Below are 13606 nucleotides of genomic sequence, written 5' to 3' on the forward strand. Positions count from 1 at the left end.
AACCCTTTTAAAAGTAAATCAATGAAATTGATCTTTTGAATAAATAGCAAAAGTAAACTATATCTACAGGAGTTATTAGTATTTTTTATTGAGTCCGATTTTTATTTTTTATCTAAATTACATACTTCATATTTGTTTTTATTTCTCATAATATTTTTATTTAAAACCCCAATCTCAATCACTAACAGTTTGAAAATTCAGAGAGGAGAAACCTATTGATTATGAATTAAAATAACTAAATAAACAGAGGATAAATATAACTCATCAGAGAAAAAGAGAAGAAGTCGAAGAAACAGTTCTCAATAGTTGCATAATCTTGTCATAAATCCTATTACAAGGTTTGAAGCTACATCTTTAGTTTCACTAGTCCGTGTGGTTTTCACTTTTCAGTAACACTTCTGTCGGAACCTTTTTACCACTTATCCACTAAAATTTACCTTGTAAAAAGAAAGTTATCATACACAATTGGTCTAGCTTCAGCAATCATGTAGTGGCAATTTAACAAACACATGAGATGCATTTGCTTTCCAGAATAGTACTAAACAAATGAGTTGAGCGATCCTCCTTTTACATTATAACTAGAAAGATTTTACCAAAATACAATAATACCAATTTCAGGAGGAAGATTATGTTTCTGATCAAGAAGGAGGCTTTGGAGGCATTTCCAAAGAATTCATGTTACCTTCCAACATTTCTACCACTCTGCTCATTGTAGGTCTATCATTTGGAAGTGATTGAATGCACCATAAGCCAACTACAGTCATTCTCTTTGCAATCTCATCTTCTTCTGCATTCATCACTTCATATGGTCTCACATCATTATCTACATCAAGTGTTCTGTATGCAAAATGTGGGAAGTATATCTCACTCGTATGACTAGCTTCTGGATTAATGTTCTTCCTTCCTCCTACCATTTCCAGTAGCATCATTCCATAACTGTACACATCAGACTTTTGTGAAACTCCACCAAAATGTCTATTGACCATTTCAGGAGCATAATACCCCATTGTTCCTCTTTTATCAGACATAGAAATAATGCTTTCATTCCTGGGACAGAGCTTTGCTAGTCCAAAATCTGATATTTTAGGACAAAAATTCTCGTCCAAAAGAATATTATGTGGCTTTATGTCAAAATGTAAAATTTTCGTGTTGCAGCCTCTGTGCAAGTACTCCAACCCTCGAGCTATTCCTGTGGCAATTTGATATAAATTCTCCCAGGTCAAAGATACAATATTTTCTGGCCCTCTGTTGTAGATGAACTTATCCAAAGAACCATTAGCCATAAACTCATAGATGAGAGCCTTTTTGGAGCCTTCCAAACAAAATCCAACAAGTGTGACAATATTAACATGAGATGTTCTACTGATGCTGGCAACCTCATTGATGAACTCTTCACCATTTCGTTTGGATGCTTTCAGTAACTTTACGGCCACAGGGCTACCCGTTAGTAGTTTTCCTTCGTATACTGTACCAAAACCACCTTGACCAAGTTTAACTTTGAATGAATTGGTCATTTTTTTCACTTCTGAAAATTTGTATCTTTTCTGTGCTATGGCTCCATGATTTCTTAAGAATGCTTCAATATTTGAATCATTGTTTCTGGTAAAACGAAATTTGAACAGTCGGGTTGAAGACTTACGTCTAACACAACAAAATATGAATAAACATCCTCCAATTACTGCACTTACAACACCTGTTAAGAAATATAAGATATTAAGAAACCATAGATGTGTTTTTATAACATGCAGATCTTTTCTGTGAAACTTAAGTTATGTTTGTTAATGATAAAATGCCTTCTAAACCTCCACCAAATGCTCTGTTTTGAAGTTGAATGGTGAAACTGTTAGACTTAAGGATTGTGTACTACTCACGATAACTTTAACCTATATAACCATTCTACCTTAATTTCCAACCTTATAGTGATTTTCTTATAAACTAAAGTCAATTGCTCGGCGTGATCTGTGACCATGCATTACAAGCACAAGAAGTTCCTTTGTGGGTCTATTGTAGTATAAATTATTTACACTCTTTTCCAAATAGCATACATTTTAGAATGGTTGGTTCATAACAAAGACTTCATTAAATTTAACATTGATAAGAATAAAATTACAGTTGTTAATTCTCCGATGACTTATTCGGAAGGTCAATTTTCTATTTCAAATAATACGGAGGTTAATTAGAAATGAATATAACATTTTTTTAGTTTGATGTGATTATTGTTATGTAATCCATCTAGATTTTTAGTTTAAACTCTAGGTGAAATTGTTGCATATATCAGAGAAAATATTGTTTGCATTATTAATTACTTTTTAAGAGTTAAAATATATGGGTAAGAGATGATATTGATTTGGGTTGATTTAGGAATGGATAAATATTGAAGGCGATGTTGAATATAAAATAAGATAACAAATTAATTAAGAAACAATTTTCTGTCATATTTATTATGGTATTAGAACATGCAAATTTAAAGGGAAACACAATTTAAAAGTGACATAGATATGATCACAACTCAAGTGATAATTGAGGAAATATAATTGTCAGGGTGTAACTTGAAGAATGGGCATGTAATGAGGAATTTGTTATGTGTTACAAGAAAATGGGAGTTTGTAGATGAAACGAAGGAAGGATTGTCAAAGACAATGGAATGGTGTGTTTGCGTTAATGTTGCACAAAGGAAGCACAAGAAAAATCTTGTTGATATTGATTTAGAAGTATATTAGTATTTTTTTTCCTGTAGTAAATATATAAAACAACTTTTGTATATAAACTAATATACAAAACTATTTTAGATTCCTTGCCATTTAGATATATAATAAAAATGTTAATAATTATAAAAAAACTAATTTACTTTGTATTTGATTGTGAAATGGATTAAAGATTTATCATGACTGTAAGTCATAAAATAATGAAATAGAAGATATAAAGGGATAATGAATATGTATTACCTACAATAATTATCCATTTGGCGTGGTCGTCATTTGAACTATATGTGCCACCTGCAACAATAAGTAGTGATAATAAAAATGAGCTTAGTCATAGGAGTTCTTAAAACTGTTGTATGAGTCTTTTTTGGAAGGATGTTGGAGGAAAATGTCATATTTTACGGCAATCACTTAACCATGAATATAAATTACGTTCATAATTACAACTAATCATAAATCTAGCAAGGAATTTCACAATTTTTAAAAATATTTAAATAAATTAAATTTAAATTTATCTCATCTCAAATTATTTCGTAATATTGATAATGTTTTTTAGTCAAAGATGTTATTTTTTAATTAAAATATATTAAAATTTTCAATAATTTTTTATTAATTTTAATTAAAATTGTTTTCATTTAATATTAACCATAATTTTAGATAATGTTAGCAAAAGAAAATTGGTATTTATATTAATAATAAGAAAAGAATAGTTATGCTAGACATCAACTAAAAAACTTAAGTTCTCATAATCTGAATAATATCCCAGATATCTAAGAAAGCTCTGTTTAATATGAAGTAAAAATAATAGTATTTTATAACAGTAATAAAAATAATCTTTATAATATAAATAAAAAATATTCCTTATTTACATCAATAAAGAAATTATACTTAATATTAACCAAAAAATAGTTCTACCAATATTGTATAAAAAATCTTAATTAACTTGAGAAATAAGTTCAGCATACAATAAATAAATATAATTGATATGAAAAAAATATAACAATTTACATTAACTAACACAAATTATAAAACAACTTTGTTTGAGTTTAGTTTAAAAATACATTAAAGTAAACTAGGAAAACTAATATTTTTGGTTAAAAAATAAAGATGTTGTAAAACCGACAATAAAATAACTTAAAAACCCTAAACTTTAAATCTAAACCTAAACCTTAAATTAACTTTAGTTCTAAAGAAACCTTTACCCGCATTTATAAAAAAATTAATTATTTTTAAATGTAGGTTAAACTTAACTTATCTCACTTAACTCGTTATTCAAATATTTAAATTTTTTAAAAGAAGTTGACACGTTAGTCATTAACAATAATTATATTTTTTTCTTTTACAATTTTTCATAATTTTTTATTATAATTATTTCTTACTTTTAATTATGTAAATTAATAATTTGATATTTTTAAATATTAAAATAATATTTGATAATGATTAAATAATTTGAATGCTGAATTAATTTGTTTGTTTAGTTATATAGATTAATAATTTTATTTTCAACTTTTATAATTGTAGATGGTTCAAGAAGACAATCCAATTTTATTATACAATAATAAATCTATAAAACAAAATAGTGGAACAAAATTTTCTTAAATCAGTCGTCCTACCTAATCTACCATCCCATAATCAACAGACTAATATGAATTTGAGTCACTCAATTTAACACTAATAGCAATATCTTGATTTCTCTGCTTTTATCACTGAAGTTGACATTATGATAATATTGATTGAGTTTACGAAAGAGTAAAAAAATAAATGATATAAAATTGAGAATACAAAATATTTTGAATTCTTAATATTTTTTAAATGAAATATAAAATTACCTAATTTTAATTAATTCAACTAGTCCCCTAAAATCCTATAATTTTAATTTTTTTAAAGCTTATTAATAAAATGAACCTATTTTCTTATAAAATATTTCAAATTCCTTTTAATATAAGTTTTAAAAAAATTAAAATTATAGAATGAATTGTTTTTAATTATAACATTCACTTAAAAGGTGTGGTTGTGAGAGTTTTAATTATCTAAATTCGAAGAAAAAATGATAAAATATACCTGGATTATCAAAATTTCCACGCGCTGGTGCTGGTACTGGTACTGATTGTAGTGTATGTGGTGGTGATGTTTGCGGTGACGATAGTTGCGATGACCTTGTATATTGCGAATTCCTCGACGCGTCCAATGAAGTGGGCGCTGTGATAGTACAAACTCCACCATTGCAATCTGTTTAGCAGTATTTGCTTCAAAATTATTAATGCATCATGTAATTTTTTTCTGCGAATAATTATTGAAGATATACATATAAATATATTTAGAAAATAGATGACAGAAAACAAAAACAGAGATGGTAATTTAACAACTCAGATTAGTCATTGATTTTCTCGAATAAAGTTACCTGCTTTACTTTATTTTTATTATTATATAACTTTATTTTTATTTTAAAGTTTGATGTAAAATTTGATTGTATTAAGATTTCATACTTAAAACAAGTGTATGAATAAGTTGTTCTTGCCTAACGATATTAAATGTTTTTTAAACCGCGAACCATACTAATATTATTATTGATTTTCAAAACATAAATACTTCCATCAAAAAGGGTTATCAAAAAGTTTATATATAAAGACATTATTAAATATTAATATGAATTAAATATATTTCAGAATTATTATAAATGATTATATATTTGTAAATTAAATTATAAAACATTTAATTTCTATATTTTATAAAAATTAATGTAAAATATCTTTTTAACAAACAATAGATGAAAATTATAATTTTATTTTTCATTAATTTTTAAAAATATAAAAAATAAATATATTATAATTTAATTTAAAAATAAAACATAATTTTCATAATATATTTAATTTTATTGATATTAATATAATGTACTGTTTCCAAAAAATTAATAGAATATAATGAATAAGAAAGGACAAATAATAATAATACTTTTACATTATATATATTTTTTTTACGTTTATTTGATATTATTTTTTATTATTTGTTTTTAAAGTCTAGAAAATAGAATATTCTAGAATGTTTTAAATAATGAGATTTTCTTATTTTGATGTTAAAAAATTCAAAAGTATAAATAAAATTTGGTTAAAAATTTTCATTATATAGAAATATATCATATTTCTAAAACATGTTCTTTTAGAGCTTTTTATTTTGTCTCTAAGCCTTTTCATTTGTTGTTGATCAGTTTAAAGATCAAAAAGTGTTTAAGTGATTATTATAACAAGATCTTCAATTTTATCCAATCAATTCTTTCAAAAGAGTAATTTAGTTTATGTTCTTTTATCTAGTTTTACGTTTTTCAATGCAAACAATGTTGGTTTTATCACATGTGTCATCTAAGTCTTCTATTAGGTTATCAACTGATCAGTGATTATAATGATGTACCTTGATCATGATTATGTGATCTATAGGTATAAATAGATTTCTTTGAGTCGTGGGAGCAGTTTTAAGTCTTATAGAACGTGTTGAGCTTCTAGCAAGTATAAGAGAAGTTAAATATCTTATTTGCAAGGTTTTAGTGATAACCTGAGTTTGAATGTAGTAATTGTATGGAATCATTATTAAAATCTATTTTGAATTCTATGATATTGGATTGTGTGATATGTTGAAATTGGTAATTTGATATGGTGAATTCTTGTTGTAGATAGCTTATTGAACTGTAATTCGTTTTAATGATCTGTGAATGATATAATTTCTGTTTTTAATTGGTCATTTGGCTTATGAACTTTGTTTTGGTGATAGGTTTAAGACCTAGTTCGAAATTGGCTTAGAATCAGTGGTTTGACAGGTGAAATTTTGTGAGGATTGTTTAGTGAATGAGTTTGATGTTAGAAGTCTGAGTTTGTGCAGTTTAGGACTTGGGTAGCTACTTGAATTGTTGAAATTTGGTCCTTTGGTATGTTTAGTTTGTTGTTTGGGCTATGCTGGTTTTGGTTTGATTTAATGAACTGAATAATTGGCCAATTGGGCAAATTGGTAGTCAATGTAGGGTTTAAACATGTTTTTGAATCAATCATAGTATCAAGAATACCAATTTGGCCATTTGGATAGGTCTTGAGTGTAATCAGATTAAGATTCTAAGGTTTCTATTTTCTAGTGTGGTGTTAAGCAGTCCTCTGTGATGCTGAGCACTGCAAAGTCAAAGAGCCAATAGGCTCTAGGGCGCTGACTGTTGTAAAGTTCATGTGCTTTTTTTAAGCAGTAAGCGACACTTTTGGTCGTTGAGCGTTGTCTAAGTCAGTGAGCTTATGTTTTTCGGGCATTGCGTGGCTCTTGGTGGCGCTGAATCCACTTTTTTCCTTCTAGACCCTTTTTCTCGTTAATTCGTTGGGCGAGAGACCTAGCTTATTAGGCGCCTTGTTTCAGGTCATTTTATGTTTTCTGTGCTTTCTAATTATTGTTTGATTTTGACTAATTTATATAGATTCAATGTCTACTTGTGTGGAATTTATGGATGTTTTCTGGTTGATAAACATTGTTGTATGGTTAAAGATTGTTGTGAAAAGAATTTCAAGGAAAAGTTCTTGTGGTTGTTTCAAGTAGTATATAAATCGATATAGAGATCTCATATTGGGGGTTATCTTGACACTTCAATAACTACCTAATTTCACGTAAAGAAGAGTAAGTTATGACATGAAGAGTAGTACAAAGTCTTTTTTTTTTTTGCAAAACTTACTAGAGTTTGACATTAATATATGTATTCGGATGATCAAGTATAGAGTCTATGTATATGTTTATATTTTACTTGATTTGAAAGTAAAATTGACATATTTTTTATTTAAATTATATATTTGTTTCTTTAGTAAAATTAATTTATTCTTCTATTTATTTGTATGTTTATCTGTGTTTCTTTTCTTAACGATCACCTAATTAATGTAAATAAATAATATAAGTGGAGAAGTGTCCCATAGTGAAAGTAGTTATATATAGACTATAAGAGCACGTTTCTTAAATAATTGATATTTTGTAAAAATTTCTTAAAATCCTCAACCTCTGTATAAATACTCTTAGTTTTCGAAGGTTATTGTATATAAATTTTGATATTATTTATATATTTTTTAAATTAACTATTTTTATTTATTAAATTTATAATATTTTTATAATAATATTAAAATTATTAAAAAGAGATGTTATGGATAAACATCAATACTTTGCTAAATAACAAATACTTACTTTCGTAAGTTTCAATAGTCTGTGCCAGAGTCCTGCGTAGGCTGCAACAATCTGTATACAATTTTAAAAGAAATTATAAACTATTTTAATAAATAAATTCTAATTCTAAAACTTTTCGTTCTTGTCTCGATAAAATAAAATTGCCAGCTACTATCATCTTTAAAACTATTCCAATCGTAAAGTTCCGAAGTTTTGCATCACGACTTACTTTTTCTACCGACACATGGCATGAAAAGATCACCGACTTTGTTTACAATTTTTGAGTGGATTTGACCTGCAACCAGTACCATCAATAGTATGGTTTTAGTTGAATCAAGGAAAAGAAAAACTATGTTTATACATGCACGATTTCTTCTGATATATGTGGTTGCATGGATCTATACGTACCCAGAAGCATATACGAAGTGCTGAAGTTCACATCACATGTAGTTAGAAAAAGAAGCGTTGCTGCAGTTGCAGAGAACAGAAAGAAGAGAGTGAGTCTGCGGGACATGTTTAGTTTCAATGCATTAGCATACATAGGAAATAGCTAAGTGTCTGTCTTACGTTTTAAAGAGAAATTCCAAGGTCAATTAGAGTAAATCCAATAATGTCTAGGTTTTAATATGTAATAATAAAGTTGAAAGATACTGGAAATTTCTCTCCAGTTAGAAAGAACCCAAGAAGGGACCACACACACTCTACCTCTTTTCCTCGACCAAGTCAAATCATTATTAACTATTTCCGATTTATAGTATTATGTTGTTCGTACTATAAAATCCTAAGTTTATGCAGAAGAAAGAGATTGAAGAGAAGGAGACTGAGAGACATGTGGAAAGATCAGGATTATCAACGGAAATCTCATACATTTACCAATAAAATAAATTATTTCAAAAGCACGTATATAGCTTACAGACTTCAATTTGTTTACGTTTTAACCAGTCAATGATCAAACTTTGAACTTTCACCCAGACAAACAAAATATCAAACTCTACCTTTCTTTTTTCTGGCTCGGTTAATAATTATCTAATTTGAATTTTTGAACTTTATACCTTTTGTATTTTAATTTTTTTTATAAAATTCTATTGAGAATTTTTATATTTTTCTATATTTTAAATTTTTATATTTTTCTAAATAAAACTTTTTTTTAAATGTTTTACATCTTACTAATTTTTTAAATAGTTTTTTCTTAAATAAATCTAAATGTTTTACATGTTACTAATTTTTAACTTTATGTTAATTTATTTTCAAATATTTTCATGTACAATCCCTTATTATTTAATCATATTTTTCTAATTTATTACACACAAAAATTATTATATAAATCATTTAACCAAAGAAATATACATTTTACCAAAAACAAGACATTATCAACGATTATGATCCCTTGAAAATGTCAAAATTTGTCGGTAATGACACATTACCGATGGCTTAGCGATGATCATTTATCCGTCGATAAATTCGTTGTTGATAATTATTACCGACGACTTTTACCCTTCGGTAGTTATCGAAGGGCAAAAGTCTTCGGTAACTACCAGGCAAAATGGTGTAAAATTTGTATTTGTTATCCAACTACATAAATCCTCCATAAGATTTTCACAATACAGACAGACCTGAATAACATTTTCAAATCACAAATAGGCCTCCATCATATGCATCATAGAATCATCCAATCATCATTGATGGAGTAAACAATATAAAATGTAAGAACTTGTATTATATTCATCTAAACCAACAATGTATATGTTTGAAAGACATGAGCAAATGTAACATAGCTTAATCATAATGTTCTAACATTAAAATGTTCTAATAACTATGTTCAACAACAAAAGACTAATAATCTACATAATCATCATCAGAATGATCTTTATCATCCTGTTGCTCTATAGATGGCTGGCCTAGTGCAAGTTGGACTACTATGGGTTGGACTGGAGTGGGGTAGACTGATGTGGGCTGCTCTAGGACGGCAGGTGACGGGAGGGTCGCTGGGTCGGAGGGACAATGAACTGAAGCTCTGCAGTTTCAGGCAGCACTCTCATGACCAGGGCCTTAAAGTTTGTAAACTCTCCTCTAAATCAATGATTTTCCGGTCACGTTGCTCTAGTGCTTGTGTGAGGCAAACAACTGCCTCGTTAGCAGTAGTGGTGGAAGAAGAAGGTTGGTGCTTCAGAGTACCTCCTCTTGATGTTGTATAATTTACAGCATAAACATAATTTAAAGTCAAACATTTAGCTTCCTTTATCTTACACCGAAGTTACGAAACTCTAAGAATGAATCATTTGCTTTCTGCATAAGGAACTTTAAAAACACTTACAAAAAACCGAATTGAACAAGGAAAGAGTCTTTATAGGACCTTAGATTGACAAAGAATTAGAAAAAAAATAGTATGAAATTCATGCGTCAAAAATTATCGCGCAATATCTCAAACTAAGAACGAAAGAGAAAAAGGGGAACGAAACTTACTTTCTCTAAACTAGAAATTGGTCGGATGGATCGATAAACCTTGTCGTAGTGATCGCCTAGACACATCGTCAAACAGATGACTTAGTAGCTAGAATTTGAAGGTCGAGAACTCGAGAAAAGTGATTTCTAGAAAAATGATGTTTTAAAATAATGAAACTAGTTTATAACAAAACTATTTATAAGTAACTCATTTAATATTAAAATAACCGACTCTCACTATTTTTAAACTATCATCACTTCTAAAATATCATTTTCTAGAGTTTTACAATTATAATATATTTAAATTATTTTATTTATTATAATCACCATTCAAATGTTTTATTCCTAATTAATTTATAAATTTTAAATTAAAAATATATTTTAAATTTATATTATATAAGTTTTTAAAAATATTAAATTTTTAATAAAGGAATTTATTTTAAATAAATATAAAAATCTATAGAAAACTAGAAAAAAAATGTTGTTAAGAATTCCTTCTTCAATTAATATAATTTTAGCAATAAACAACATACGAAAGTAGAAAAAACAGGATAAAAATTTAATCTTCACCACAAGAAATTATGTAAAAGAGTCTAGTTTAAAAATAAAATATTTTAATAATCTATTCACATTCATAAAATTCAGAAATGATTTATTACATGAAAAAAGTCACGTATAATTACTTCGGAATTTATACCGCCGCAGACAAAGATTCCACGAACTTGATTTAGCAGAAATGATAATGTCAAACTTTTTGAAATATTAATAAATTAAATTCAACCCTTTTAAAAGTAGATCAATGAAATTGATCTTTCGAATAAATTGAAAAGGTAATTAAACTATATCTACAGGAGTTATTAGTATTTTTATCGAGTCTGATTTTTTTTTTCTAAATTACATACTTCATATTTGTTTTTATTTCTCATAATATTTTTATTTAAAACCCCAATCTCAATCACTAACGTTTGAAAATTCAGAGAGGAGAAACCTATTGATTATGAATTAAAATAACTAAATAAACAGAGGATAAATATAACTCATCAGAGAAAAAGAGAAGAAAGAAGTCGAAGAAACAGTTCTCAATAGTTGCATAATCTTGTCATAAATCCTATTACAAGGTTTGAAGCTACATCTTTAGTTTCACTAGTCCGTGTGGTTTTCACTTTTCAGTAACACTTCTGTCGGAACCTTTTTACCACTTATCCACTAAAATTTACCTTGTAAAAAGAAAGTTATCATACACAATTGGTCTAGCTTCAGCAATCATGTAGTGGCAATTTAACAAACACATGAGATGCATTTGCTTTCCAGAATAGTACTAAACAAATTAGTTGAGCAATCCTCCTTACAATATAACTAGAAAGATTTTACCAAAATGCAACGATACCAATTTCAGGAGGAAGATTATGTTTCTGATCTAGTAGGAGAAGAAAACAGAGGTTTTGGAGGCATTTCCAAGGAATTCATGTTATCTTCCAACATATCTACCACTCTGCTCATTGTAGGTCTATCATTTGGAAGCGATTGAATGCACCATAAGCCAACTACAGTCATTCTCTTTGCAATCTCATCTTCTTCTGCATTCATCACTTTATATGGTCTCACATCATTATCCACATCAAGTGTTCTGTATGCAAAATGTGGGAAGTATATCTCACTCTTATGACTAGCTTCAGGATTAATGTTCTTCCTTCCTCCTACCATTTCCAGTAGCATCATTCCATAACTGTACACATCAGACTTTTGTGAAACTCCACCAAAATGTCTATTGACCATTTCAGGAGCATAATACCCCATTGTTCCTCTTTTATCAGACATAGAAATAATGCTTTCATTCCTGGGACAGAGCTTTGCTAGTCCGAAATCTGATATTTTAGGACAAAAATTCTCGTCCAAAAGAATATTATGTGGCTTTATGTCAAAATGCAAGATTTTAGTGTTGCAGCCTCTGTGCAAGTACTCCAACCCTCGAGCTATTCCTATGGCAATTTGATATAAATTCTCCCAGGTCAAAGATACAATATTTTCTGGCCCTCTGTTGTAGATGAACTTATCCAAAGAACCATTAGCCATAAACTCATAGATGAGAGCCTTTTTGGGGCCTTCCAAACAAAATCCAACAAGTGAGACAATATTAACATGGGATGTTCTACTGATGCTGGCAACCTCATTGATGAACTCTTCACCATTTCTTTTGGATGCTTTCAGTAACTTTACAGCCACAGGGCTACCCGTGTGTAGTTTTCCTTTGTATACTGTACCAAAACCACCTTGACCAAGTTTAACTTTGAATGAATTAGTCATTTTCTTCACTTCTGAAAATTTGTATCTTTTCTGCGCTATGGCTCCATGATTTCTTAAGAAAGCTTCGACATTTGAATCACTGTTTGTGGTAAAACAAAATTTGAACAGTCGGGTTGAAGACTTACGTCTAACACAACAAAGTATGAAGAAAAGTCCTCCAGTTACCGCACTTACCACACCTGTTAATATAAAAAATAAATATTATATCTAAATTAATGCAAAATTCTTGTAGAATTCTCTTCATCTAGATATATAATGAAAGTGGTTAATAATTAAAAGTACTAGCTTACTTTCCATTTCATTGGCAGATGAATTATAGATTTATCAAAAATGCAACTCATAAAATAATGAAATAGAAGATAAGGATAATGGATCTTTTACCTATAATAATAATTATAATTATCCTTCTCCGGTGGTGTTTATTTGTGTATGTGTAATCTGCAACAATAAGCAGTGACAGTAAAAAAACTAAGCAGTGACAACAAAAAAAATTAGAAGAAAGAATGGTAAAACAAACCTGTTACTGGTGATGAAATTGGTGATGATCTTGGTGAAAGCGTCGGTAGTGATGATAACGGCGACGGCGACGGCGAGGGTGACTTTAAATTTGGTGACGACACAGGCGATACTGATGTCTGGGATGTTGAGTTTGTTGTAATAACACAACTTTTACCCTTGCAAACTATTCAGCAATTTTTGGTTCAAAATTATTAATTAATACACGCTTATATAATTTTTCAGCAAATAATTGTTGAAGATATACATATAAATATATATTTAGAATAGACAAAAAAGAAATATAAGAAAAGATGATAATTTAGCTATTCAGATTATTCAATGTTTTCCTCGTATAAAGTTACCCAGTTTATTTTATTTATGCTGAGTTAAAAGTTACTGTTTTTAAAAAAAAGCATCATTCTAAAAATTTGTTTATCAAACATGACTAGTAAGTAGTGTTAATACTTTTGTGGTTAGTAAAAATATTA

The 13606-nt window shown here is 28.4% G+C and overlaps 2 protein-coding genes and 1 long non-coding RNA gene across 3 annotated transcripts in view; all 3 read right to left on the bottom strand.

The window, feature by feature from the left end:
• Nucleotides 1–284: 284 nt before the first annotated feature.
• Nucleotides 285–1689, bottom strand: LOC124829095 (LEAF RUST 10 DISEASE-RESISTANCE LOCUS RECEPTOR-LIKE PROTEIN KINASE-like 2.5). The gene has a single exon (XM_088114450.1). It carries the CDS (start codon nt 1512–1514, stop codon nt 639–641), a length of 876 nt encoding a protein of 291 aa, XP_087970576.1. The 5' UTR covers nt 1515–1689; the 3' UTR covers nt 285–638.
• A 6206-nt stretch (nt 1690–7895) lies between these two features.
• On the bottom strand, nt 7896–8420 carry LOC148199885 (uncharacterized). The gene is made up of 3 exons (XR_015786304.1): nt 8283–8420; nt 8104–8169; nt 7896–7946 (listed from the first exon to the last, which is right to left on the bottom strand). It is a non-coding gene; the product is annotated as an uncharacterized LOC148199885 (long non-coding RNA).
• Nucleotides 8421–11380: 2960 nt separating this feature from the next.
• Nucleotides 11381–13606, bottom strand: part of LOC124826970 (PR5-like receptor kinase) — a 3411-nt gene continuing 1185 nt past the window's right edge. The window contains exons 4-6 of the mRNA XM_047299942.2: nt 13138–13302; nt 13002–13058; nt 11381–12799 (exon numbers count right to left, since the gene is read on the bottom strand). Of these exons, the coding sequence (XP_047155898.2) occupies nt 11721–12799; nt 13002–13058; nt 13138–13302 (1301 nt within the window). The 3' untranslated portion in view covers nt 11381–11720. The remainder of the gene's footprint in view (nt 12800–13001; nt 13059–13137; nt 13303–13606) is intronic.

This window comes from Vigna umbellata, chromosome 4 (genome assembly GCF_029865625.1).
Source record: "Vigna umbellata cultivar VRB3 chromosome 4, Vumbellata_1.0, whole genome shotgun sequence".
Taxonomy (NCBI): domain Eukaryota; kingdom Viridiplantae; phylum Streptophyta; class Magnoliopsida; order Fabales; family Fabaceae; genus Vigna; species Vigna umbellata.

Bases quoted from the DNA above. Each gene is read 5' to 3' on its own strand.
- LOC124829095 (XM_088114450.1), bottom strand. From the start codon at position 1,514: ATGACCAATTCATTCAAAGTTAAACTTGGTCAAGGTGGTTTTGGTACA.